The sequence below is a fragment of the Protomyctophum parallelum genome (assembly GCF_964188405.1).
Source record: "Protomyctophum parallelum genome assembly, chromosome: 18".
Taxonomy (NCBI): Eukaryota; Metazoa; Chordata; class Actinopteri; order Myctophiformes; family Myctophidae; genus Protomyctophum; species Protomyctophum parallelum.
Window position 1 is genome coordinate 26,032,960 of NC_139716.1, and position 27,288 is coordinate 26,060,247.

General features: G+C 44.5%; 1 protein-coding gene across 1 annotated transcript in view; it reads right to left on the bottom strand.

The window, feature by feature from the left end:
• The window catches only part of pacs1 (phosphofurin acidic cluster sorting protein 1), an 89,354-nt gene extending 66,349 nt beyond the window's left edge, over nt 1-23,005 (bottom strand). The window contains exon 1 of the mRNA XM_083788541.1: nt 22,636-23,005. Within this exon, the coding sequence (XP_083644667.1) occupies nt 22,636-22,799 (164 nt within the window). The 5' untranslated portion in view covers nt 22,800-23,005. The remainder of the gene's footprint in view (nt 1-22,635) is intronic.
• Between the last annotated feature and the right edge of the window lie 4,283 nt (nt 23,006-27,288).

Sequence of the window (27,288 nt, forward strand, 5' to 3'; positions counted from 1 at the left end):
TTCCATTGCAATCACAGTGGCTTTGATGTACTCCTCTTCTTATAGAGCCTCTCTCTGTCTCCGTCTCTCTCTCTCCAACTCCCTTTCTCCTCCTAATCCCTCTCCTCTCTGTAAACGGCCACCCCTTCTCTCTCTCTCTCTGTCTCTCTCCGTCTTTAATCTGTCCTCCCGGTTGTTTCATTTTCCCTTCCTTCATCACCTACGCCTCCTTTTCATCTCTCTCTCTCTCCTCCCTCGCTATCCTATTAGTACAGGCATTATATGGGGAAAAAGGGGTCAACCTCCAACTAATTGCAAAAAAACCAAACTCAGCTGATTTTGTATCTTGAAAATGGCCTGTACAGTATGGCCACCATAGACATCCAATATAAGGCAAATACTTTCAAGATTTCCCTTTGCTTTAAGTAGCATGTGACATGTCAAACTAGGGTGTTTTCATGATGTTGAGTCCATTCCAAGCATTAGTTTTGCATAAAAACACTCCTTGGACTAATAACGGCCATAGCCATCATCACAAATGTGATGAGGTCAGCACATTTGGGCAAGTGGCTATGGCCGGTATTAGCCCAAGGAGTGTTTTTATGCAAAACTAATGCTTGGAATGGACTCAACATCATGAAAACACCCTAGTTTGACATGTCACATGCTACTTAAAGCAAAAGGAAAATGTTAAAATATTTGCCTTATATTGGATGTCTATGGTGGCCATACTGTACAGGCCATTTTCAACACTTTCCCCTCAGACAATTCCAGGCAACTTTTTTTCTGTTATTCAGGATATATTGAAGATACACAATCAGCTGAGTTTGGGTTTTTTGCAATTAGTTTGAGGTCAAATTACATTATTACTGGACTATATGTGGTTCTCCACTCTTTTCCACTAGTTCATCACACTCTCCTCGTCTCTTTGATGTCCTCCAAAGAGGTCCCTATTCCATCTTCTCCCACGTGACGATCCTTCTGTGTTCCCACTCCCATCCTTCCTCCTGTGTCCTCGCTTTTGCTCCTCCACCCCCGAACATTCCGTCCTTCATTTTCTCCTTTCCTCGTCCATTCGTCTTGCACTTGGTCTTTGTGTGATGTGTTCATTGTCCTTCTCTTCCTCCACGTCCTCATAACACACTCCTTATACAGTACAGTTCTCAATGGGCCTGCCCTGAACATGAACCCATTTAGACCCATGTTTCTATGTCAGTGGTGCTCAAACTATTTCATGTCAAGGATCCCATAAATGATATGCAATTGGCCGCCAACCCCCATCTGAAAATATGTTGTTGTTCCAGGGACCAACTATTTGAGTTCAAATTTGCTGGGGAAGAATATATATATATATATATTAAAAGATTTGCACATGTTTTCATGATTTAAAAATAATCGGACGCGTCTGAACTGAGTGGTGCTGTACTTTACTTCTGCTGTAGTACTGTACTGTTACTACTGTACTGTACAGACCCAGGCAGGCATGCAGGGACACACATTGCCGTCTATATAGGATTGGCTAGCACCACTCAAAAAAATACATGCTATTTTTCAACAGCTAAAGTTTAAAATAATGGTTAGTGGTTAAAAGCTAATAAGGTGACACAGATGCCCGGCCATGACTGGGACCTGACTGGCCCGGCCCGACAAATTAGCATGCATTTTAGGCCCGACCAGACCCTAAAACGTCGGGTAAGGTCGAGTTTGGACAATATTTGAGAACTCTATCACAGACTAAAAGTGAAACCATTGTATCTTACATAACACGGTTGGATGGCCCTCCCTGACAGGGAGACGAGAACTGCATTGGCACCTGTTCTTGTATAACAGCTATACTTGGAGATTGTCCTAAATACATCTCATCTTTCCTGAAGTGGGACTCTGAGCCCTACCACAACCGGTCAAGTAATTCCCCCAAAGTACCAAAAGTTAACTCTGAACTAGGTAAATCTGCCTTTAGCTTCTGTGGCCCAAATACATGGAACGACCTACAAAAGACACCACATTAGTACCCTTGCATCGTTTTAAAACCTTGGTGAGCTGCATACAGACCCCCACAATATGTAACTGTTTTTAGATCATTTTGAAATTAGTTTTAGCTTGTTTTAAGTTTTAGCTTTTTATTCACATGTATACCATTTGTTTTTCTTTTCCTGTTCTTCTTTTATCGCGATGTTTTTTCTTTCTTCCATTTGATCGTATTACTCGACGACACTGAAAATGAGTTTGATTACTCGGTGTAATTTAAAGAATAAATGAAACTTGAATGAATGAAAAACGCCAGTCAGCACCATCTTCATTTCTCCTTTCATTGTCAATGGCAAATATGAGACGCGTGAGGACAAAAGCTGAGATACAGAAAGAGAGTGGAAAAACACGGAGAACTATTATTGGGCATCGGATTGGCTCCTCGCCCGTTCCACTCTCCCCCATAGGAATGCAAAAGTGGACCATCACCTGCTCGCCCGGCAGGAACAATCTCTTTGAAAACCTGTGTAGTGTTTCTGATTGTTAAACCCATTTTGGACTGAGGTCGATTAAAAAAAGGCTTCTAAATCCTAATAGTTTTCTGAAAAACCCATGTTTCTATGTCAGTTGTGCTCAACCTTTTTCATGTCAAGGACCCCCAGAATTATCTCTATTGGGCCACGGACCCCCATCTCAAAATATTTTGTTCCAGGGACGACCCCACAGAAGCAAATATTTAGGTAAAAAAAATTATCTCTGAAATATATATTCAAAGATTTGCGCCACATTTTCACAACTTAAAAAAAATATTTTTCAACAGCTAAAGTATAACGTAACGCTTAAAACACCAAAAGGGGTTCCCGCCCAGAATGGCTTAACCACGCATTTGAAAAGTAGGACGCAAATGAAGTTAGTATTCATTAGTAAAGTGCCACTAATTCGTACAGGACGTTATGTTGGCCTTGTCTGTAATTGCTGCATATAAGCCTATTGCTATTTTAGAATAAAAATACATACATTGAGTATACTTGCATATTCTGTTCATTAACCTGCCGTTCTGACCGGCAGAACGGCAGGTTGAAGGCAGGTTTTCTTTATTTTGTTCCTATCTCTCTGCACGGCCGCTCTCTCTATGAATGATACACCTGCGTTTGCACAAAGATGAATAGAGAAGGGTTGTTTTGACAGGCTGTACCACACACACACACACACACACACACACACACACACACGTGTGGTCGAGCTTAGAAGAAAGTAAAGTAACACGGCAGGAACTGCTTTCACAGTGAACGTGTGTACGAATACCAAGTGACCTCTTGCTCTTTATCCCGTCTCTTCTCCAACCTATCTCTCTCTCTCATTCAACCTCAATCCCGGTCTCCCTCCCTCGTTCTTTCTTGCTCTATTTTCCTACAGCTACAGGCGAGAACACACTCTAGCCTTACTTCCTATAAGGAGGACAGGCTCAACATTTTGCTCCTAGAAATGTGAATTACACATGCAAGTATGCATGACAGACACACACACACACACACACACACACACACACACACACACACACACTTAATCCAGAGCGATTTACAATAGGCAAGAACAAAACATACATACATAAAGAAAAAGTCATGAAGTCATGAAGCTAAGAACCTAACATCCGTCTAACAGTGGAATTAAACTATGCGTACTGTACTATACACTATAGAGTCCTATGTCTACATAAAATGCTATCTACAGTAAGTTGAGCCTTTGCATACGCTTACAAGGTCGTCGAGGCTAGTAAGTGTTACGGGCTAAGATGGAGTCTGAAGAGGTGGGTTTTCAGACCACGGCGGAAGATTGGGAGTGAGTCTGCAGTTGTGATTGCAATGGGAAGTGTTTGGGGGGCACACACACACACACTCCAGCAAATTAATTAAATGTGTCATGTTTGACAAATTAAGGTTACGTGCTGTACTGTCTGTCAGTTACAGTAGCTGCATCAGTTACCACGGACTGTGTGTGTGTGTGTGTGTGTGTGTGTGTGTGTGTGTGTGTGTGTGTGTGTGTGTGTGTGTGTGTGTGTACTGTACAGATAAGATATAGGGAAGGTGTAAACAGAGGCAAGTGTTACGTTTATAGTCTATACTTACAAACTGGGGGACATCATTGTGGCCAGTCCCCAGCTGGTGATTAGCTTAATGTGAAAAAGTCTTTATTTCAGGAGGGGGGGTTCACAGCCTATAGTCTACTACTGACCGTGTGTCAGTCCATCCATTGAGCGCTACATTGTTAAAAGCGGCACAAATACGACTGACCCCTTCATTAAAGCGATTACACGCCAACATTAAGACTGCACGTCAAATCCGCTTCGGCGGCAGACGAGGCGACAAATAATGATATCACTTCACAGCACTCTCTCCGTTGGATGGCGTATTAAACCGTTAACCACACACACACACACACACACACACACACACCACTCGATTGGATGCCCGGGGGCGCAATGGGAATAGAGAGCCACTATCTGTATGGCCAATCACATTAGCTTCCCGAATATTGACTCCCTCGGCCCTCACCCGCCTCGCCCGTGTTCCCTATTCAGCCATAATTGACCTGATTTGAGCCGAGCGTTAGCTACAAACCCAGATAGGAAGCTGGATACTATTCCAGTAATAGCAGTAAATCAATTAATGTTTTAGCTTTTTTTTAAACATGAACCGCTTCTTTTCACCTGGCGGGGGGAGTTTCCCCCGGCCGGACGTAGCGCCCCGGCTGGCCAGGGGTAGGTAGTTTAGAGACCAGGATTACTGCATGTTTTTTGTGAGGGTACCTACCCTAGGGGACACAGAGGGAGAACATGCAAACTCCACACAGAAAGGCCCTTTCACCAACCCCGCCTTCAGGTATGGGCACTGATGATGACGCGGAGGAGAGAACACGCCCCCAGCACTCACAGCGGGAATCGAACCCAGGACCTTCTAGCTGTGAGGCGACAGCACTACCGACCACCGTGACCCCGGCCGTTTACATTTCCGACAAATAAAGTGTGGGTGAAATTATTTTTCTCGCCCTTTTCTTGGCATGCCATGATCGGTGAACATTCGGAAAATGTAGCGTAATATTCTGTGAAAATATCCCACTGATTGTAGATCTGGTATTTTCGCTATTCAACAAAGTACGTGGTTAAGGACGTAGCTTATCAATATTAATCCTTTGCAAGTAACCTAGCACTGTCACACAGTTCAAAGAGTCAAACCAACTCGTACTAGTGCTTAATCTTGGAACAAGACTCTTCAATAGAGTTACGGGGTTGTGCTACCTTCCCCTTTGCTTTATATTCTAATATCCTGTCACTTAATTTCGAAAAGCATCATGGTAAGTGGGTGATGGTGGGAATGGTGTGGTGTGGGCCGCAAGTCTCGGCTACTACACAAATAGTTTTCCATTTCTCTTAACTGCCAACCATTACTTCTTAACAGTTTGACTGTTTTACACGCTTAACCCGCATTTTAATCAAACCCCCTGGCCCCCTTCACTGCCAAGATTGTTGTATTACCTTTAGAGCATACGCTGAATTATTTGGGCTTTTAATCCGCGAAAATCCAGCGAAAAAAGCTCCCTCTGTATGTTGTGATCCGAGCGTATCATCCACCATCTTGGTGCACCCAGAAGACGCACACAAGACTCGTCTCAATGAGGCGTTGCACCCCATGCATTTCCATTGGCCTCAATTTCCCAGAAGCCCTAGCAGCCCACAGCATGTGACGATTTCCGGTTTCGTCATCGAAGCGAATGCATCTAGTCTCTATCTCCGCGACGAAGACGGATTTTCTTTTTATTTATTACAATACAGCGGATTAAACACATAAAACAAAAGGCGGGTATGTCGTATATCGCAGCGACAGTAACCTGGATTAAACCATTCCCGGCACGGAAACTGTTTTAATGTTTGCTTTAAAATAATATATATTCAAAGATTTGCACAAATTGTCACAATTTTTCAGAAACTGTTTGGGAAACTAGTAAGAATAGGTGATTTTTGCACGAAGTGACGTGTCGGTTGTGTGTTGGCAGAGTGGCAAAAAACAGAGGGAGGGCGAGCTCCAAAAGTGGTCTTTGGTATACCACTCTTTGTGGAGTGGCATGCCAAAGACCACTTTTGGAGCTCGCCCCTTATGGAAAAACAAGCCTAACTAAATTGATAGGCAGTGTTGCCATGTATGCACGTCGTATTGACTCTACCATGTTCAGCTAAATGTTTTTCCTCCACTTGAGCAGTGCCCAGTGAAGAATATAATAAAATAATCTATTTACAAACTGAAAAAAGGCCCATTAGCAGATTTAGTACACTGTGATGTAACATGTAAGCCACACAGCTGCAGCTAATACAATAAATAATGTGTGTGTTAGATGTATGTGTGTCATGATTACTGTCTATAGCCTATACTGTAATGTCTATGCTTGGCACCTCCATGGATCTGAGCACAGCCTAAATCTAACACACCCGTTACTAATTGTATTAGCCACAGCTGCGCTGTCTACATGCATGTCGGTGCTGCCTAAGGTTTGATTCCCTTTTAATGAATGATCTACTAATACACAAATGCCTTAAGTTGACAACACAAGTCAAATGTCACACTCACACTCAATGAATCCTACTGGATGTGTTAATCACTGATAAACTACTTATAGATACTTCACACTACGTGAAAAGAGGAGTTAACGGGCAATTATGGGCACTGTATTTTGCCCGTAAACCTAAAGTCTAGCAGCATATACAGTTAATATACGGTAAAATACAGGTGTGGCGGTACAATTCGGGAGTTTACCAGAGTTTGTTTAACAGGAGTTTCCTGTTATATACACATCCATATTCCATGCTTTTTGCGCAGTGTCAGGTCTTCAATCTTTAGGTTATGGCTCATAAACCACTTAAGCCCAGTATATGCCTGATATTATGGAAGGCAATGGGGCTCTGATCAGGCTGGAACCTTGACCAAATCTGGAGTCAGATTGTCACCAACATACATGTCACAGACAACCGATACTGTATGTCAACTGGCTGGCCATTTTTTGTGAAGTTTCTCTAGTGACACTTGCTGTGTCTGTTGCAGGTGCAGGCAAGTGCACTCAACCACAGCCAAGCCGACTCGAAGGCCAATAAAAAGTGCATCAATCAAACCTACTTGGCGGGCAAAGTGTCAAGGTCAACAACACTGCAGCGTTACGCTGTGCGCGGAGCTACCGTTATCACCCCGGGGGGGAATAATGAGTAACCTGAGAGTGAGAGTGCTGCTAGGGGAGTTCAGACACTTTGCATGCATGGGCATGCAGATTCACAGGCAGGTAGGTATGTGCCTAATATTTGCATCTACAGACTACAGTACATACCTGGCTGTACACATTGTTTTGGGTGAACATGAACGCGCACTCGCACGTGTGTGTGTGTGTGTGTGTGTGTGTGTGTGTGCGCGCACTCATATATGTGTGTGTGTGCATACTGCATAGGCGTGCGCAGTGGACTAGTGCAATTTTCAAATCACTAGAGCGTAATTTGGTCCTTTGAGAGAGGGCTGTTCCAGACAGCCTCCTAAGCAACAGGGCCACCTATGAATCAAACCTGTGCACAACAGAAAACAATGCTTTTCTTAAAATACTTATAAATATAAATCTTAGATGTTGGCTTTTTATAGCCTTTAATCATTATAATTTTATCGTGCGGAAATGATGGTGAAAAAAGGCTCTGTCAGCAATATAATTTAAAACCGTGACCACTCACTGTACTAAAACAAAAATTATACCTCTTACAGTTAACAGCCCCTGGAGAGAGAGTGTGTATGTGTGTGTGTGTGAGTGTGCACGTGCGTGCGTGCGTGCGTGTTGTCAGTGTGATCCTGGCTTCCAAAGCTGTGTTCTTTCATGCCGCTGTGTGTGTCCTTGATTATGTAATTTTATATTAGACATAGCGGAGGAGCAGACATCAGGACATAGCTGGGCGTCCCCAAAACTTGGACAGTAATCTGTGTGTGTGTGTGTGTGTGTGTGTGTGTGTGTGTGTGTGTGTGTGTGTGTGTGTGTGTGTGTGTGTGTGTGTGTGTGTGTGTGTGTGTGTGTGTGTCCAGCTAGCTATTGGCCTGTCCAGATGGGATCCCATGGAGGTCACTGTCAGGAACAATACAAAGCACACCATCAAGTGACACGCGCATGCACGCACGCACATTGGATTTGTTGTCATTTTCGTTTGTTCATGTCACAGGGCATCATAGGTTGAAATTGACATTGGTTTTGGAGATATGGCTTATAGAGTCTGTCTTTGCAGAGAAACAGGAATTGAGAAAACTTGAAAGGTTCACTCCTGTGGACCTAGCTACATGTTTAAGCATTTATTTCATATTTTACATGTCGATTTCAGCTCTGACATTTATTTCAGACATGCTTAGCATCCCAAAATGAGTTAATAGCACAGGCAGACTCTTCACATACTATATAGAGTCTATAGTATGTGAAGAGTCTGCCTGTGCTATGAACTCATTTTGGATTAACCCATTTTGACCTGAGATCAGATTATATAAATGTCTTCTACATCCTGACAGTTTTCTGAAAAAGCTATGTTTCTGTGTCAGTCGTTCTTCGATTCTTCAAAAACAACAGACCTACAAGCTTGTAGCGCGCCACTCGGTGGCGCGCTATGAGCTTGTAGATCTGCTATTTTTCAATAGCTAAAGCATAGCATAATGCTATAACACCAAAAGGAGTAAAAAAAATGTTTGTTTTTCTCCTCTGGTGAAAAGCTGGAGGCTGCACAGTGGCAGCCCCCTCAGTCAAGCTGGGTATACAAACACACGCAATCTGTCCTCAAACAACAAGCCCTAATCTCCTCTTCCAGGCAGCGGCGTGACCAGTTGTCCATCGCCCACTGTCCCGCACCACTGTACGTACAGTAGCACAGATGTGCTCCCCTGGCCTCCCACCCAATATGCATCCCAGGCTGGGTAGCATCACCATTTGTACACTCTCAGACTTACAGCCACATCAGTGTCCATTTGGTTCCTATTCCCAACTATCAATTTTTTTTATCTGGGGACCCCCTGAGACCCACTCAAGGACCCCTGGGGGGTCCCCGGACTGCACTTCGAGAAGCACTAGAATAACGTGTTCCTCACAGGTTGAGAGAACCACTGCTAAAATAAAGCTCTCAGGTCTCCTACTCCAAACACTGAAACCACAACGTGTTCATTTCCAGACATACAGAGCTGAATCTGTATGGAAGAAAGCACTTTGTTTTTGTACGTGCTGTGCAAAACATTCCAACTTCCAATTACACAGCATTGAACCTTTGAATGGAGTACATGCCATGGATGGACCGTATAGGCCCAGGGTATAGTAATGCTGCGTTCACACTAGCAGAAACTTAGCCTGGGCAGCATTCCTTTTCAGGTTTGTGATCCGGTTCGGGAGCGGATGATATCGTTACATCATGTTTTAGTCATTGTTATGTAGTCATCAGACTAGGACCCCCAAAACCACAACATACTTTCCCTCAAACCGTTAGAATAACAATGAAAGTGTGAGTCGTTCTCTCGTAGCCTGTGGCTTGTATTGGCTACAACATGACGTCATCCGCTCCCGACCGGATCACACGGCAATTTAGTAACACAGACCAGGCTTTTCACCTTGGAGGAAAGCCTGGTCTGTCTGGTGAGTGTGACGCAAGGTTAGCAGAAAATAAAGCTGTACAATGTAATGGTTAGGTTTAAAGGGACGGTTCACTCCCAAAAGATTTGTTTTCCAAATTTAATGACTCACATTAAACTCCTTGAATTCACATAGACTTCCTGATCCAATATTCCAATATTGTATTGGTATTAAATTAATACAATTATTTGTGTGACAATTAATCGTCAACTCAAATTTGTAATGGTGACAGCCCTAAATACTAGTAATGCAGGCAGAGACTGAAGACTGGCTGAAGACTATAGGACTAGTGCATGGGTTTTCAACAGGGGGTCCGTGGACCACTGGTGGTCCGTGAAGGTGTTGCATGTGGTCCCTGACCATGCATTTAGTAATGTAGGAAAGTGAATATTCGTATTTGAATTTATTGTATTGACCACAAGTTGAGAAACTTGTGGTCAATGATCTGGTGACAAATTATGTTGTCAGTTACTGGGAAGTCGGATGTCAAGAACTTCCACAGAAAAGTGAGTTAGAACCTCAAGGGAAACCGTACCGGATTGCCTGGTTGAGTCAGAGTCACTAGCATGTCTGAGAGGTAATTTTGACCGTTTTATTATTATTTTGAAGTTGATTATCTTTGGCCCATGAAGCTTTCAGAAGGTTCCCCTTCCATGAGCATCATCATCCATCACCATTCTATAATCTCAGAAAATCTTGACATCTGAAAAAAATTCAAAATGTGAATTTAAGCACATGCAAATTTAGCTGATTTTACTTCAGACCTTCTAGTGTTACGGAAATGTGCCCATAATCAATCGCAAGTGTCTGCTTACTCATAGAATAAGTTACAATGAACAGCAACATGAGTTCAATATGGAAGGTTAATTTCTTTCCCCAACACCACGACCATATCCCCCCTCCCAACACAACAGTCAGGGTGGTGGTCCCCAGGTTGATTCTCAGTCAGGGTGGTTGTCCCCAGGTTGATTCACAGTCAGGGTGGTGGTCCCCAGGTTGATTCTCAGTCAGGGTGGTTGTCTCCAGGTTGATTCACAGTCAGGGTGGTGGTCCCCAGGTTGATTCTCAGTCAGGGTGGTGGTCCCCAGGTTGATTCTATAGTCAGGGTGGTGGTCCCCAGGTTGATTCTCAGTCAGGGTGGTGGTCCCCAGGTTGATTCTCAGTCAGGGTGGTGGTCCCCAGGTTGATTCTCAGTCAGGGTGGTGGTCCCCAGGTTGATTCTCAGTCAGGGTGGTGGTCCCCAGGTTGATTCTCAGTCAGGGTGGTGGTCCCCAGGTTGATTCTCAGTCAGGGTGGTGGTCCCCAGGTTGATTCTCAGTCAGGGTGGTGGTCCCCAGGTTGATTCTCAGTCAGGGTGGTGGTCCCTGGTTCATAATCAGTTGAAAACCCCTGGACTAGTGTGAGGTGGCTGAACTCAGTTGTGTGTACAGTTAGTATACACCGAATGTCACCTTATCTCTAAAGTGGTTCCAACATGCAGCCAACTCTACAGCCACAGCCACCCTTCAGCCTGACGGAGGGAGAATGGGCACTGCCAAGCCCAGCGCCCAGCGAGCCAAGGGTTCTTAATCAACACTAGTAGTGTGTGTGTGTGTGTGTGTGTATGTGTATGTGTATGTGTGTATATGTGTGTGTGTGTGTGTGTGTGTGTGTATGTATGTATGTATGTGTGTGTGTGTGTGTGTGTGTGTGTGTGTGTGTGTGTGTGTGTGTGTGTGTGTGTGTGTGTGTGTATGTGTGTGTGTGTGTGTGTGTGTGTGTGTGTGTGTGTGTGTGTGTGTCAGAGCGAGAGAGAGAGAGCTCGGTATTACGTAGCTCGGACACTCGAGGAATGAAGAGAGCCACCAATGTCAGATATACTCCCGCTATTGTGTTGCAGGGCAATTATAGCACACGACTCTTAACAAATGCACCATGTATAATTTACTGCATCCTGAACTCTGCTCGTGGTCGCTTCGTGCCAGCCACGGTGTTCATTACTACGCCTGTACATAGATAGCAGCATTTATTTTTAATGTCATTTCAGTCATTAGCTGATGGTGTCGTAATGGACGGAGATGCTCGGTGAGGTGGCACGCCCGAGAAGAGCCGATCTACAAGATCACTGCACGTCGCATCGCCAGTGGTAGAAAAAGTAATCAATGATTCAGTGATGTAAATAGGTTTTCAATGTAATGGCTCCTGGGCAGGACCCAGGGGTGGTCTTTTAGATGGGTCCAGGGGACATTTTATGAGTCCTACTTCAACAACGTTACGTTCAAGTACGTTGAGTACAGTACTGAGTGAGTACAGTATTGCATTCCAGGACCCACAGAGGGTGACATGAATCTTGCGTCCTCTCTCAATTTAGTGACTAACTCTATAGCCACACTAAAGGCTATCTCTCTCCCTACGTCGTCCTCAGACGAGCCCTCCATCTGTGTCTCCAGTCATCTCTGTTCCCCATACATCTGGCCAGCTCATTTGTGTTTTCTGCATCAGCATCTTTAGTACGTCCACTCACGTAGGTAGGTGTGGGACGTCTCTCGATCGCTGCTCCCACAGTACAAGCTTTTTGGCCGGGAGTTCTTGGTGTCGGTGGCAGTGGCCAGCTAGTCTTATCTTCCTTTAATACTTCCATGTTCTCTGATACTTTACTATACTTTAGATCCACACTGCCGTCATGCACAGCAAATGGCAGATGTACCCAGATGATATTCCTGTGATCTCAAGGATGCTGATAATGATGATGATGATGAGAGAGGAATCCCTTCTAAAGACTGTCCCATTAGGAGGTGCGACCGCATGCTGCATTTAACCCATTTAGATCTGAGGCCGATAAAGAAAAGGCCTCTAAATCAGTTTTCTGAAAAACCTATGTTTCCATGTCAGTGGTTCTCAACCTTTCCATGTCAAGGACCCCCGGAATTATTTGTATTTGTCCGCGGACCCCCATCTGAAAATATGTTGTTCCAGGGACCCCCCTCCCGTTCGCTCTGAAAGAATATATAGCCTATTCAAAGATTTGCGCCACATTTACAAGATTTTTCAAATCGCAGCTCTACAAGCTCGTAGCACGGCACCGAGTGCCGCTTATAGATCTGCTATTTTTCAATACCACTTCTACACCATTGCTTTTAATTGATCTTTTTTTTTTTTTTGTTATTCATGTCCTCACTGTATTGCATTACTGCTTGTTTTTTAATGTTCATGCCTTGCTTTTATTTTTTACTCCATTGCTCTGTAAAGCACTTTGAGCTGTATTTCATGTCATGAAAGGTGCTCAATTACAAATAAAGTTGTATTATTATTATTATTAAAGTATAATGTAATGCTTAAAACACCAAAAGGGTTTCGTTCCTGTCCAGAATGGGTTAAATTAGACCCGCCATCAGAATGGGTTAGATAGTAGTGGCATGGGTGTTGGTGGCTCTGTAGGAGACTATATCCATCTATAAGAGGGCCCACCACTATCCTAGAGCAACAGTTGGCTCTGGGTGCTGCTAGCCTGGGCATGGATGGTGTTGTCCATTCTTGGCTGGACAGATGAGATGAGCGCCAAATATATCGAAAAATGTGATAATTTGAAAATAAAACATAAATGATTTACGTGGGCGCGGTCCCGTGAAATTGTCGCACGCTTGCATTGTCGTGCCCCTCTTGAGCAGACCTGTCGTTGATCCAGGAGACAACTTCTGCGTTAATCGATGCCCGTCTGAAAGTACCTTTAGAGCAGACCTGGGCATTGTACGGCCCGCGGGCCAAATACGGCCCGTGGGCTGACTCTGAACGGCCCGCGAAAGAAAAATGTGATAATTTGAAAATAAAACATACTTTCTAATTACATTATGGGTGGACTAAAACCGCATTGCTTTTATTTTGAAGCCCATTTATTCTCACAGTGCACGCAATCTGCACGTCAACTGTGCACGTGAATTGCGTGTGATTGAGAACCTGTCTTCCTTCCTTCACCCATCATATGCAAAAATGTTTTTGGATTTGTTGGTGACAATAATCTTTGACTAGATATTCTTTCACAGCGAACGTTTAACTAAAATCTTTGCTTCTGGGGGGGTCCCTGGAACAACATTTTCAGATGGGGGTCGGCGGCCCATTACATATATTTTTGGATGTCCTCGACATGAAAATGTTTAACAGGATTTAGAAGGCATTTGTAGAATCGTCCTCAGGTCTAAATGGGTTAAAGAAATTGAGCACACAGACAGACAGGTCCTGCTGCGTTCTGCTTACAACATCGACACCCACTTCCAGGTCTTGGTCACGTCGGCACTTTCTCTGTCAGCTCTCTCGTCCTCAGACTCAGTAATGCGACATAGCATTCGGCCACGGGCTCCATTCCAGAGATGCCGCTGGCTTAGCACACAAAGACCACCAGCACAATGAAGGGGAGGAAAAGCTACTTACAGTTACACCTAAAGCATATCAGACTTTAAGCAGTCCACTCAGTGAGTGAGTGGGCAGTGGGCACTGGGCAGTGTATGGCCTGAAGCCAGCCAGGCCGGCTAACTTATACTATCTATTCTTAGTATAAACGGACTGACTTGCAGCCTTACTTGGGCTGCTTTTTTTCGTCTACACCAGGGGTGTCCAAACCTTTTTCAAAGGGGGACATATTAGAAGATATTAAAACACCCAAGGGCCAACTACATAATTTAGCTTTGGATTTAAACGATTCAATTAAACTATCATCAATATTTAATATCAATGGTCTTTTGTCAGGTGTGTGCTGTGAACAAAAAGTGTATCTCAGCCTTTTTTCAGCCTTGTTATGTCACATTACCAAATGTAACCAAGCAAGCAAGGTAAAAATAAATAAATACAAGGAACACTGACAGATTATACTCTGGGAAATGCCTAGGTTAAAAAACGTTAATGTAGGCCATGGCTCAATGGTCCAGGCACCTTGACTGGTAATACAGTCTGGCAGTGTGCCGCAGGTTCGACTCCCGAACCCGACGGCCTTTACTGCATGTCTTCCCCCCATTTCCTGTCAGCCTACTGTCTGTCCCTCCATAAATAATATATAAAATAAAAGGCGAAAAAGTTAATCTACATCGACACGTTGTGAGCTTGTAGATCAGCTATTTGAACTATTTTAAAATGTTTTAAATTAGTAAAAAATAAATAAAGGCAAATAAGTTTAGGGGTAAGGGGTGGGGCAAGATATAGCTGCAAATCTCTTTGCCCCAAAATAGCAGATCTACAAGATCACAACCGCATTGCAACGCAATAAATTTATAATAAATGATGCTGGGGTTCAAGAGCTGGTTAAAAACACAGGATGCCTTAAGAGTTTAGATTTAAAAGAAACCTGGCTTTGGATGTAAAAAGCTCTTGGCGTGCAGCGTCAACATTCCTCCCCACAGCCCAACAACACCATGTTGTATCTGTGGTATGCGACCTATGTGCTGCGCTGCTGCAGAGCCCCCCCTGCAGAGCCCCCCCTACACTTAAGGTGTGCTGTGAACTGAAGCCAGGGGCAGCAGAGGCAGCTACTAGGGTTAGCCCCATGTGTGCGTGTGTGGGTGAAAGTGGGTGTGTGTGTGTGTGTGTGTGTGTGTGTGTGTGTGTGTGTGGATGACGCTACAAGTCCAAAACTGTTACTTTTCAGGATTCAAATTCAAAAATAGCAAACATAGCAGTCCTTAGAAGCTTGAAACGCGTCGCTTCACGCCGCAGATACTGCTATAGAGCGTCGCAGTCCCTCCCCCTTTCAGAACAACGAGTGGCCCAGGAAATTGTTCTCCATTCATTTTCTCCATAGGCTTTTCCTAAAGTATTTATTTAAAGACGGTTACGCCGCGGACAAAGCCAACTCGGACTGTGACAAATCATGACAATGAACACAATGTTTTGGGCCGATCAAATAATTTATAAGAAGAAAAACAACAAAAAAGTGTTGTAATCTGCCGTTTTTTTTCTACTTTCTAATTATTTGTTTGGCCCAAAACATTGTGTTTATTGTCATGATTTGTCACGACAAGAGTTGGCTTTGTCCGCGGCGTAAACGTCTTTGAATAAATACTTTCTGAAAAGTCTATGAGGAAAAGGTTTCCGGGTCTCTCGAGGGGGGACTGCGACGCTCTATACTGTTCATACTTTGTTGTGACGCTGTAGTACGATCAAGTAGGGTGTTGATTTTAATTCACGAAGAGAAACACAAAAAGTTAAATTATGGAGATATTAGGTTTCTGTGGCCGACAGCAACTCTATATAATGCACTCTGTAGTGAGAGTAGTGGGTGCTGAGCCAGTGTGTAATGATTTATCACTCCAGAGTGACAGGATGGGGAGAAAAGGTGAGGTCGGAGACACGCTGGACTCACTGAACTCAGCTGGGAACTTCAGAGTCAGTGTGGAGGACCAGAGAACAGAGGCAGTGTGGAGGACCAGAGAACAGAGTCAGTGTGGAGGACCAGAGAACAGAGTCAGTGTGGAGGACCAGAGAAGAGTCAGTGTGGAGGACCAGAGAACAGAGGCAGTGTGGAGGACCAGAGAAGAGAGGCAGTGTGGAGGACCAGAGAACAGAGTCAGTGTGGAGGACCAGAGAACAGAGTCAGTGTGGAGGACCAGAGAACAGAGTCAGTGTGGAGGACCAGAGAACAGAGTCAGTGTGGAGGAGGACCAGAGAACAGAGTCAGTGTGGAGGAGGACCAGAGAAGAGAGTCAGTGTGGAGGAGGACCAGAGAACAGAGTCAGTGTGGAGGACCAGAGAACAGAGTCAGTGTGGAGGACCAAAGAACAGAGTCAGTGTGGAGGACCAGAGAACAGAGTCAGTGTGGAGGACCAAAGAACAGAGTCAGTGTGGAGGACCAGAGAACAGAGTCAGTGTGGAGGAGGACCAGAGAACAGAGTCAGTGTGGAGGACCAGAGAACAGAGTCAGTGTGGAGGACCAGAGAACAGAGTCAGTGTGGAGGACCAAAGAACAGAGTCAGTGTGGAGGACCAGAGAACAGAGTCAGTGTGGAGGACCAGAGAACAGAGTCAGTGTGGAGGACCAGAGAACAGAGTCAGTGTGGAGGACCAGAGAACAGAGTCAGTGTGGAGGAGGACCAGAGAACAGAGTCAGTGTGGAGGACCAGAGAACAGAGTCAGTGTGGAGGACCAGAGAACAGAGTCAGTGTGGAGGACCAGAGAACAGAGGCAGTGTGGAGGAGGACCAGAGAACAGAGTCAGTGTGGAGGAGGACCAGAGAACAGAGGCAGTGTGGAGGACCAGAGAACAGAGTCAGTGTGGAGGAGGACCAGAGAACAGAGGCAGTGTGGAGGACCAGAGAACAGAGTCAGTGTGGAGGACCAGAGAACAGAGGCAGTGTGGAGGACCAGAGAACAGAGGCAGTGTGGAGGACCAGAGAACAGAGGCAGTGTGGAGGACCAGAGAACAGAGGGCAGAGGGCGAGGATGAACATGTACATTGTAAACACAAGCTCCCACTCAGCGCGTCACTTTGTGCCGCGCAGCAAGCTTGGACATCTGCTCCCAGCAAGCCAAATGACGTCATGATGTTCAGGACTAGGCCAGATCACAGCCCATATGGGGATGATCTTTACGTCATTTCCAGGACGTCCTTCACCAGTTGAAATAATATAGCTTATTCTGGGCCAGATCTGACTATAGTTATGATATGACTTAAGTTGATCTGGCCTCGATGGGACTCTCTCTGATTCATCCAGGGACGTCCGTCTTAGTGGGCAGAATTTATGTTGGCTGAAATCAGGTGATATTCTGGGCCAGGGTTTAGCCATAAACAAGACGTCACAAATTCGTCCAGGTATTTTTGAAAATGTTTGCAAAATATCATAAATGTTTGTTACATTGTCCATGGCACAAACCCTTTTCAGATGAGGGGGTCCACAGCCAAATACACATCATTGTCCTTGACATGAACAAGTGCTTTATCACACAAAAATGTGTGATGGATATAAAATAGATAGAAGATCCACGTATTACTGAGAATCACTGGCACACACCGCCAGAGCCAAGAACAGAGCTTAGACAACGCCCACCCACTCACTCCTTGGGTTCTGAGTTCTAAGGCCTGTCTTCCAACTCTCCAGTCACTCATAGCATAACATAACATAAAGCGAAACTTTTTATGTAATCTTCAAAAACAGACCTAGTTTCAAACTCCCTTTCTAAGTCGTGTGATACTGACAAAGGTGCACTACGACTCAACGACTGCATAAATTAATCGAAAGTAAATCTTGGAAAAAAATTCAAATTGCTTATTTGTCAGCTGTTGCAGCTGGTCTCTTCTCACGTAAGGATTAATAACCAGAACATTGTACAACGCATAACATCCATTACGCTCTCTCAGGGGCAATAACATCACAAAAATAAATTGCCTAAAAACTATTTGACCACACAGAGATGCCCAATAAGCAACAAAGACATTAAAACAATTGATTAATATATAAATCATGATTACAATATTAAGCAAGACAAATTTTAACCATAATTGTGCAGCTCTAGAGTGGACTATACTGTAGAATGTGTTCAACCTTTATCCCCGTTTCACACAATGCAGGATTCAGAGTATAGCTGCTTCAACTTTTACCCACAACACCACACAACAAGCCAGTGGCATTGTGGGTAGACAGGAAGAGGTTCCAGTTAACAAACCCTCGACTAGGGGGTAAGCCAAGCCCCCAGTGAGGTTCTCCAACGTTGAAGCACTCTGCCCCAACTGGTAAGAGTTGGGACTGCAGGCAGACCCGTGGAGTTATGACGAGGAAACCCTGTGCCACTGGAGTTTAACATTGGGCGCCCGTTTGCACTTCTGCAATTTGGACACCAAATTTGTGTCCAAATCGAGAAAATGTGGAAGTAGACCGTTCATCCGGGTCCATCGAAATAAGTAGCGTGGGGGCGGGGCTGTCGCTCCGGTTCGGTCTCTATCCTTTTATTACTCCATGTATGGGGCAAGCGGGCAGCGCTTTCTGAGACGAGGATTAAGCAATGAGAATACCGCCGAGGCCACACTGACACTCAACCCCAAGTAAAGACTTTGAAAAGGTTGACCTTGACATTATTACTTCCTGCATCCCTCCAAGTCGCAGAGACGAAGCACAGAGCCGGAGCTTTGGTACAGACAGAGGATATGAAATTGTTGCTGTCGGGCAGAAACCTCATATCTCCATATTTTAACTTTGTGTGTAAATTAACGCCCTACTAGGGCCGACTTGAGCACTCTACGTCTACAAGTGTCACACAAAAGCATCAAAATTCGCAGGTACAGAGCTTGTAGATCTACTTTTGCTATTTTTATATTTGAATCCTGAAAAGAGAACAGTTTTTGGACATATGAGGTGTCCACTCGACAGAGACTAATTATGCGCGATACATACACATATTGCTTTGGCGATATTGCTCACAGTGGGCTTCTAATCTGACGCAGAACATGATGACAGGTTGTGGCGCATGTTTGTTGCCATCGCTTTGTGTTTTCTGAATAGTTCATTTGTTTGCTGAAAAATAGATTTGTTGTGCCTGAGAGGGGAAAAGTCATTTAAATGTAGATGACCAACAGCTCTATAGCCTTCTGTGTGTGTGTGTGTGTGTGTGTGTGTGTGTGTGTGTGTGTGTGTGTGTGTGTGTGTGTGTGTGTGTGTGTGTGTGTGTGTAATAATGTGACGTGCGCGTGCGTGCCTTTCCCCCCCCCCCCCATTTACAGTACTCATGCTGTCTCACCTCCTGCCTCTCTCTTGTGAAATCAAAGCGTGAGTGTGAGTGGCTGCAGACAGTGCCGAAAAACAACAGGCGATGAGCACATCACATTATTTCAAAATGGTGTCATTAAACATTCATAGGGACCCCTCTGTGGGTATGTTGTTGTTAAAAAAGGTCCTAATCCTTACACCCAAGAAGGATAAATAATAAAGTAAACAAGGTCAACAATTCTAGTGGTTATCTGACGCAAAACTGGCAACGGGGAATAAGAGTCTCATGCATCATGTAGGCTAATTAGTAATTACATGTTTTATTTATGCACAGCACTCAACATATGGAATGAAAAGAGCACCTATTTATTCACAAATGGAGTACACACACCACACGCACGTACGCACTTCCAAAATACTACAAGGCAAAATGAACCCTTGAGGCTCTCCCCAAAGCCGTTCAGAAGCAGCATTAAAATGTCAGCATGTACATAAGTTCTAGTGCTTTCACCACCACAGGCTTACTAGTAATTACATTCAGTAGCCCAGGCTGCATAGAGTCCCTCTATGAAAACACTCGCTCTTGTTTATAGACTGTATTGACATTGTTCAATAAAAGATTAGTCTAACAGTCTAGAAGTGCTATACAGTGTATATAATCTACATGGTAACACACGGAATTCATTCATTCATGCCTGCAACTCTAATAAAACGTTAAATGACTGTTTGTAGTGTGGCATAACTTGTGTAAAAGATGCTTTTAGTACACATTCTATGTAAGGGATAATGTATGGCTAGGTGGTCATTGTTGCTATGGTGTTTGGGCTAGTGGTCCAGGCTAGTGGTCCCGTTCATGACGAGCTTTGCTGCATGTCTCTCCCCTTCTCTCTCTCCCTCTTTCCTGTCTGTCTTCACTGTAACTATCAATAAAGGCACAAAAAAAACAATAACCACTTATTTCATGGCTACTTATGTAATGAAAGTGTTCCAAGTTGGCCCTGCAACGCAACAAGTCACTTCGGTCACACAAGGAAGTGAGTGTTGATCAAATGGAATAAATAAAATAAACTGTCAGGTACTGCATCGTCTATTTCTCGCTTCATTTATTTAAGTGACATTGTGTGTTTGTTTACATGGCTGTCATGTTGGGTACAGCATAAAATCCAAGCAGCGCAGCAGGTGTTCTGAGGCTTTGATTAGCAGCGGTCTGTTATAGAGTGAAGCGGTCTGTTATCAAGGAATAACACAACACTGAATTCAGCGATTGACCTTTCAGAATCAAGCATTCAACCAAGCTGTGTAATAATATGGTAGGCCTATATGTACTGTATAATAAAATATTATATAATGGGATATCATTTAACTTCATTTGATCATTTTATGGTTATTTTTGTACAAACATCATCGCCATGCAATCTTTGTTTCTACTCTCGCCTATGGTCATGAAGTGTCAAGTGTGGGTCATGACCAAAATAATAAGTTTGCGAATACAAGCGGCCGAAATTAGTTTTCTTCGACGGGTGGCTCCCGTTCAGTCACGCGAGAGAGACTCAGAGTAGAGTCGCTTTTTCTTCGCTTGGAAAGAAACCAGCTTAGGTGGTTCGGGTATCTGGTTAGGATGCCTCTTGAGCGTCTACCTACAGTAGGGAGGACCTCGAGGCACGTCCCACTGGGAGGAGACCCACGGGCAGACCAAGGTTCAGATGGGGGGATTATATCTCTAAACTGGCCTTGGAACGCCTCGGGATCCCCCAGGAGGAAGTTACTAATGTTGCTCTGAAGAGGGATGTTTGGAGCTCTCTGGTGGAGCCGTTTCCCTCTCAACCTGACTACGGATGGACCATTGCCATGCCGCATTCCATCTGCAGCAGATTTTGAGCCTTGCCAATTCACTCGATTAAGACAGCTATTACATATCTTAACCCTCTGTCTAACGCAACATGCTGTTTAACCAGGCATATGGATCATATGACGATGGCTTCGGTTGAAGCAGCTAACCCCTGAAATGTAATACTCCTCATCATTTCATAATCCTCATGACATACAGTTCCATGAGGGTCACAGACGCTAAAGGAATGCCAGTGAATAGAAGGATCCCACATTTACAGTATGCGGTGAAGAAATATCATTCAGATGTGTCATTAAGATGCCCTTATCTGTGTGAGAAAGCAGATGCAACAATGCGAGTGCAATGTAGCACATCAATAAAATGATGTGCAACTGTGATTTCATACATTGTCACATACAAAAATACCAAATTCCTATGTGCAAAAAGGACTGGATAACTCAATATATAAACATTATAACTGTGATATTCAATGTGTTCGATATACCATGTTCTTTCTAAAGTAGCTTGGTTGAAAAAAAGCTTAACAATGTGCCTCTGTGTATGTCTGTATGTAATAGCAGGTTAACAGGTTAAAAGTGTACATCCAAATATTAAGAAGGTTTTGGTAGATGACTTCCCCCCTCACTCACACACCAGAGGAGGTGTTTGCTTCATTATTAAAGTATTGTGTTATTGAAAAATTACCCAAAACCCACAATCAATTCATGCATAGCCTACATACAGTACATGCATGCTGCTGTATTGCAATTGCAAAACCCAACAAAAGACTATTCAGGAGTCTTTGTTTGCATCGAGCCTGGTGGTTCAGTCCAGGTGTCTAGCCAACCTAGCATCGCTGTCTGGTCTGGCTTGCCTCATTGTTCAGTTCAGCAAACAACCTACAGATATACATATCGCTACATCGGTCAGTCTATATACGATGATGGTCTAAATCTGGGTAAGACAGACTACAAAGGAAATGTGTCATTTGATTTATGGATGCCAGAAGTAAGTCAGTCACCCCAAATTCCCCCCAATCGATCTTACAATATCTTGATTTAAAAATGCCTCCTCTAGTCTAGACATGATCTCACACACTGCCTAATGTTCAAAACACATCACAGAGATAGACCTTGAATCAAGACGATCATATTTGATCGAGTCATTTGTGGTGGTGAATGTCACTGTGTCTGTGATACAAAGCTTGGCTTGCAAGCAACATATAGTCTGCTTGATATAAGGCGGTTTGTAGTGAAGAATGAAAAGAGACAAGAGACGCAACTGGAACTGACAAAAAAGGCATGTGATCGATCATCTATAGCAGCCTAAACCTAGAACGCCACACAACACAGATGTCACGGTTGTTGACAACATTTAGCATTCCTCCAATTCCAAATCATTCATGACAGACAGGACAGGACAGATCATCCTCCTCGACAGAAACCATGACAGGACAACAAGACATATATCCTCCTCCTCCTCGCCGACAGCCAGCCAGCCACCCTGTCATTGAAGCTATACACCCCGCTTACCTCGGCACACAGCTGGGCGAGGATCGGTCCACTTCCCAGGTAGCGTAGAGGTTCATGTGCACCGGGCGGCCGGAGGAGGAGATGGTGACCGGCTTGGAGGGCTGCATGTGCGGGGAGGGGACCCCCCCGGCCCCGGTCCGCGGGAGCCCTCCTCGCTCCGACATCCTGCTGGAGGCTGCTGCTGCTGGCTCGCTGCTGGACGGGTTTTTGCGGGTTTTTCCACGATGATCAACCCCCGATGCTGTCTCTCTCAACGCTCTGTCCTCCTGCTCGCCGACGAGTGAAGACAGTGCTCTCGTCTGGGCGATCGAAAGTTGATCCGATTTCTACTAATCGCGGTCTAATAACGATAACATTGTAGTCAGCGTCTCGTCTCCTCTCTCTCTCTCTCTCTCTCTCTCTCTCTCCCCTCTCTTCCTTCTGACTCAACTTCGCTATGGTGTTTATTATTATCGGTGGTTGCAGGAAGCGGAAATTTCTCCCCGAAGTCGCACACATACACAATGAGCAAAAGGAGAGCTACGCCTCTAGTTAAAGACGCATGACTCCCTTTGCAGAGAGAGAGAGAGAGAGAGAGAGAGAGAGAGAGAGAGAGAGGGAGAGAGAGTGATTGATTGAGTGATTGATTGATTGATTGATTGTTTGAGTATTTATTAACAGTTTGCAGAATTACAGTACATTTAAAGCACAACTCAATACAAAAACTGTTAACTGTGAGTGGACGACACCATAACGCAAAGTTGTTTACAAGAGGGTCCACCGTTTTTTGAGTGGTGCAACCACTCCTACAAACAGCAATGTCCGTGCGTATGGGCAGCGTCTAGTGAGCTAATCTAGTGAGCTAATTTAAGACTTCCGGTGGACGATCTCTTCAAAATAAGAGTACCCTCTAGAGTATTGAAAAAAAGTTTAATTTGCACATTAAAACTACAAATTAAGCATTTAAATGATGCTATATGATGCTATAAGACACACATTATGTTTCTGTGTAAGAATAAGTAATTAAATCCTTATAATAATAATAATAAAGTTATCTAAATGGATAAATGCTATTCACTGGAGTGCATGGACTTTATAAAGTGGACACTGGACAAAAGACGGCTCCGCAAGGCAACTATCTGGACATACCCACGCGTTCGGGGAGATGTCCTATACCACACCCCACTCTCCGCTAAGCGGGAGAGGTGTAAAATTCACAGTAGCAGACCTTCTACTGGGGTCAAGGCTGACAAAAAGTACCGTTTCCGGACCCAGAATGGACACTGGACAAAAGACGGCTCCGCGAGGCAACTATCTGGACATACCCACGCGTTCGGGGAGATGTCATGTACCACACCCCACTCTCCGCTAAGCGGGAGAGGTGTAAAATTCACAGCAGCAGACCTTCTACTGTGGTCAACGCTGAAAAAAGTACCGTTTCCGGACCCAGAATGGACACTGGACAAAGAGGCCTCCGCGAGGCAACTATCTGGACATACCCACACGTTCGGGGAGATGTCCTCTAAGCGGGAGACGTGTAAAATTCACAGCAGCAGACCTTCTACTGGGGTCAATGCTGACAAAAAGTACCGTTTCCGGACCCAGAATGGACACTGGACAAAGAGGCCTCCGCGAGGCAACTATCTGGACATACCCACACATTCGGGGAGATGTCCTCTACCACACCACACTCTCCGCTAAGCGGGAGAGGTGTAAAATTCACAGCAGCAGACCTTCTACTGGGGTCAAGGCTGACAAAAAGTACCGTTTCCGGACCCAGAATGGACACTGGACAAAAGACGGCTCCGCGAGGCAACTATCTGGACATACCCACGCGTTCGGGGAGATGTCCTGTACCACACCCCACTCTCCGCTAAGCGGGAGAGGTGTAAAATTCACAGCAGCAGACCTTCTACTGGGGTCAATGCTGACAAAAAGTACCGTTTCCGGACCCAGAATGGACACTGGACAAAGAGGCCTCCGCGAGGCAACTATCTGGACATACCCACACGTTCGGGGAGATGTCCTCTACCACACCACACTCTCCGCTAAGCGGGAGAGGTGTCAAATTCACAGCAGCAGACCTTCTACTGGGGTCAAGGCTGACAAAAAGTACCGTTTCCGGACCCAGAATGGACACTGGACAAAAGACGGCTCCGCGAGGCAACTATCTGGACATACCCACGCGTTCGGGGAGATGTCCTGTACCACACCCCACTCTCCGCTAAGCGGGAGAGGTGTAAAATTCACAGCAGCAGACCTTCTACTGTGGTCAACGCTGAAAAAAGTACCGTTTCCGGACCCAGAATGGACACTGGACAAAGAGGCCTCCGCGAGGCAACTATCTGGACATACCCACGCGTTCGGGGAGATGTCCTCTACCACACCACACTCTCCGCTAAGCGGGAGAGGTGTAAAATTCACAGCAGCAGACCTTCTACTGGGGTCAATGCTGACAAAAAGTACCGTTTCCGGACCCAGAATGGACACTGGACAAAGAGGCCTCCGCGAGGCAACTATCTGGACATACCCACGTGTTCGGGGAGATGTCCTCTACCACACCCCACTCTCCGCTAAGAGAGAGAGGTGTAAAATTCACAGCAGCAGACCTTCTACTGGGGTCAACGCTCAAAAAAGTGCTGTGCCTTGGGGCATTGACATGAAATCACTTTCTCTACGCAAGCTAAGTCAGGTCAAGGAGTTACCTCTAGCTTTGGAATGGGTGTCACTTGTGTGCGTTGATTGCATCTGTCTGTGCATTTATGCATTTGTTTGTCCTGACGAAACTTGATTATTTCTCGACTGTTTATTTTCTCGTATGACACGACATAGAAACTACTTGTGACTACTGTCTTTGTGTGCTGTCGAGCGGATGTTCTTTGCATCAGCTCAAAGGTATAGCCTGCTGTGTCATTCGATTCATTTGTCCAGATATGCCATTTATGATCTTTAAGGATTTACAATGACGCATATGGTGGCCTGTCGAAAAATACACACATACTGGTCAAAGCATACTCATTTTGGTGGTACAGACAGGATAAATTGAACGTTTTTGGAATTTTTGTGCCAGCTCTTAACAGGAGAAGTAAGGTCTGTGGGCTGTTAATTACTTCATATGTTGATAAGCTCTTTTCCTGCTGACATGTTTCACATTGTTCAGATTGAGCAGGTAATATTTGTGCAATAGTGTCTAAGATGCCTTTTTGTGACACGTCAAGTGGCTGCACTATGAATTGTGACATGTTCTTTGTAGATGGTAAGGCCTTGTCACCACATTGAGTACAACTATACAGACTAAGACTTTTCAGGCAAAGCAGGTCATCTCCAAGGAAAGGAGACCGAAGTGTGTATTCTACAAATCTATTTAATATGGTGCATACTTCTGTCCTAGAACATTTCTGAGACACTAATGACACTGATGTGTTGGCTAGATTGAATTTCTCAAGTTTCCGTCTAAATGTTGAGTCCTGCGTTGCTGCTTCTTCAAGCCGTGTGTGACATTTTTTGATAGCAGATGTCTGTTGTAGAAATGTTAGAATTGGTAATGGTATAGCTTCACACATATTGTCATTTAGACTTTCATTGCATAAAACCACATCATCATCATCTTCTTCCAAATTGTCCTCCGTTATTGTTCTGTTAATTGCTTTCAACTGTCCAGGCACAGAATGTACAGATGTCTGTATGTTTTGCTTGAACAACTGTGTGGACACCACACATACTCAACCAAACTACTAGTTTGTGTATAAAATCTAATGGGTCATTGTGCATTCCTAAGGCCAAGTAAGATGCTATTCACTAGTTGTTGAGTGACACCACAGATTGTTTTGCAATCAAATGTGTGACCTGGATTTTGAAAAAACGCTTGAATGAGAGCTGCTAAATTCCCCGGCATAGATGACAACTGAACCATCGAAGTAGGTGTCAATGGTTTCAATTTATCTTGTACTACTTGTAGATGCAGTATACCCACGCGTTCGGGGAGATGTCCTGTACCACACCCCACTCTCCGCTAAGTGGGAGCATTATTTAATTAACGAATTAAATAACCTTATTTTATTCTGAAGGCAACCGGATGTCTTAAATTAGCTAGCTCTCAGACAGGAAGTTCTAAATTAGCTCATAAGACGGAGCCAAATATCTGTCTGAGAGTGGAGCCTGCCTGGCAAATGACATGGGGGGTCCTTTTTGTGGGCTTGGCCGAAAGTGGGCGTTACCAAAAGGTGGGCGTGGCCATGGCCGCCAGAAGTCTGTCAGATTTTGACAGCTTCAAATTAGTGTTAAACATAATATAACCCAATTGACTCCAGTCCTCTCTGTTTAATATATCTATAATGAAACTATATAAACTATGCATATACCATGAAGTGCTATGACTACTAGCTCTGGTCCATAGCTCTAATGCGTTTCATTTAGAGCTATGTTACTCTAAACTTCCCCGCTCGCATGAATGCAGACCAGCCTCTACTCTTTGGCGTAAATAAAAATAACGTTTTTGCTACACATAAAAACAAAGGCGAGTTGTGTCATTAGAAAGCCTACTTTGGTAATTGGTTCTAGTTCTAGTGAACAGAAATAATAAATAAATAGACTTGGTAACCTAACTGTAGGGAGTGCAAACACATTAAAGAACCTGGGGGTTATCATCTATGAAAAGGCAACACAATGAGCAGA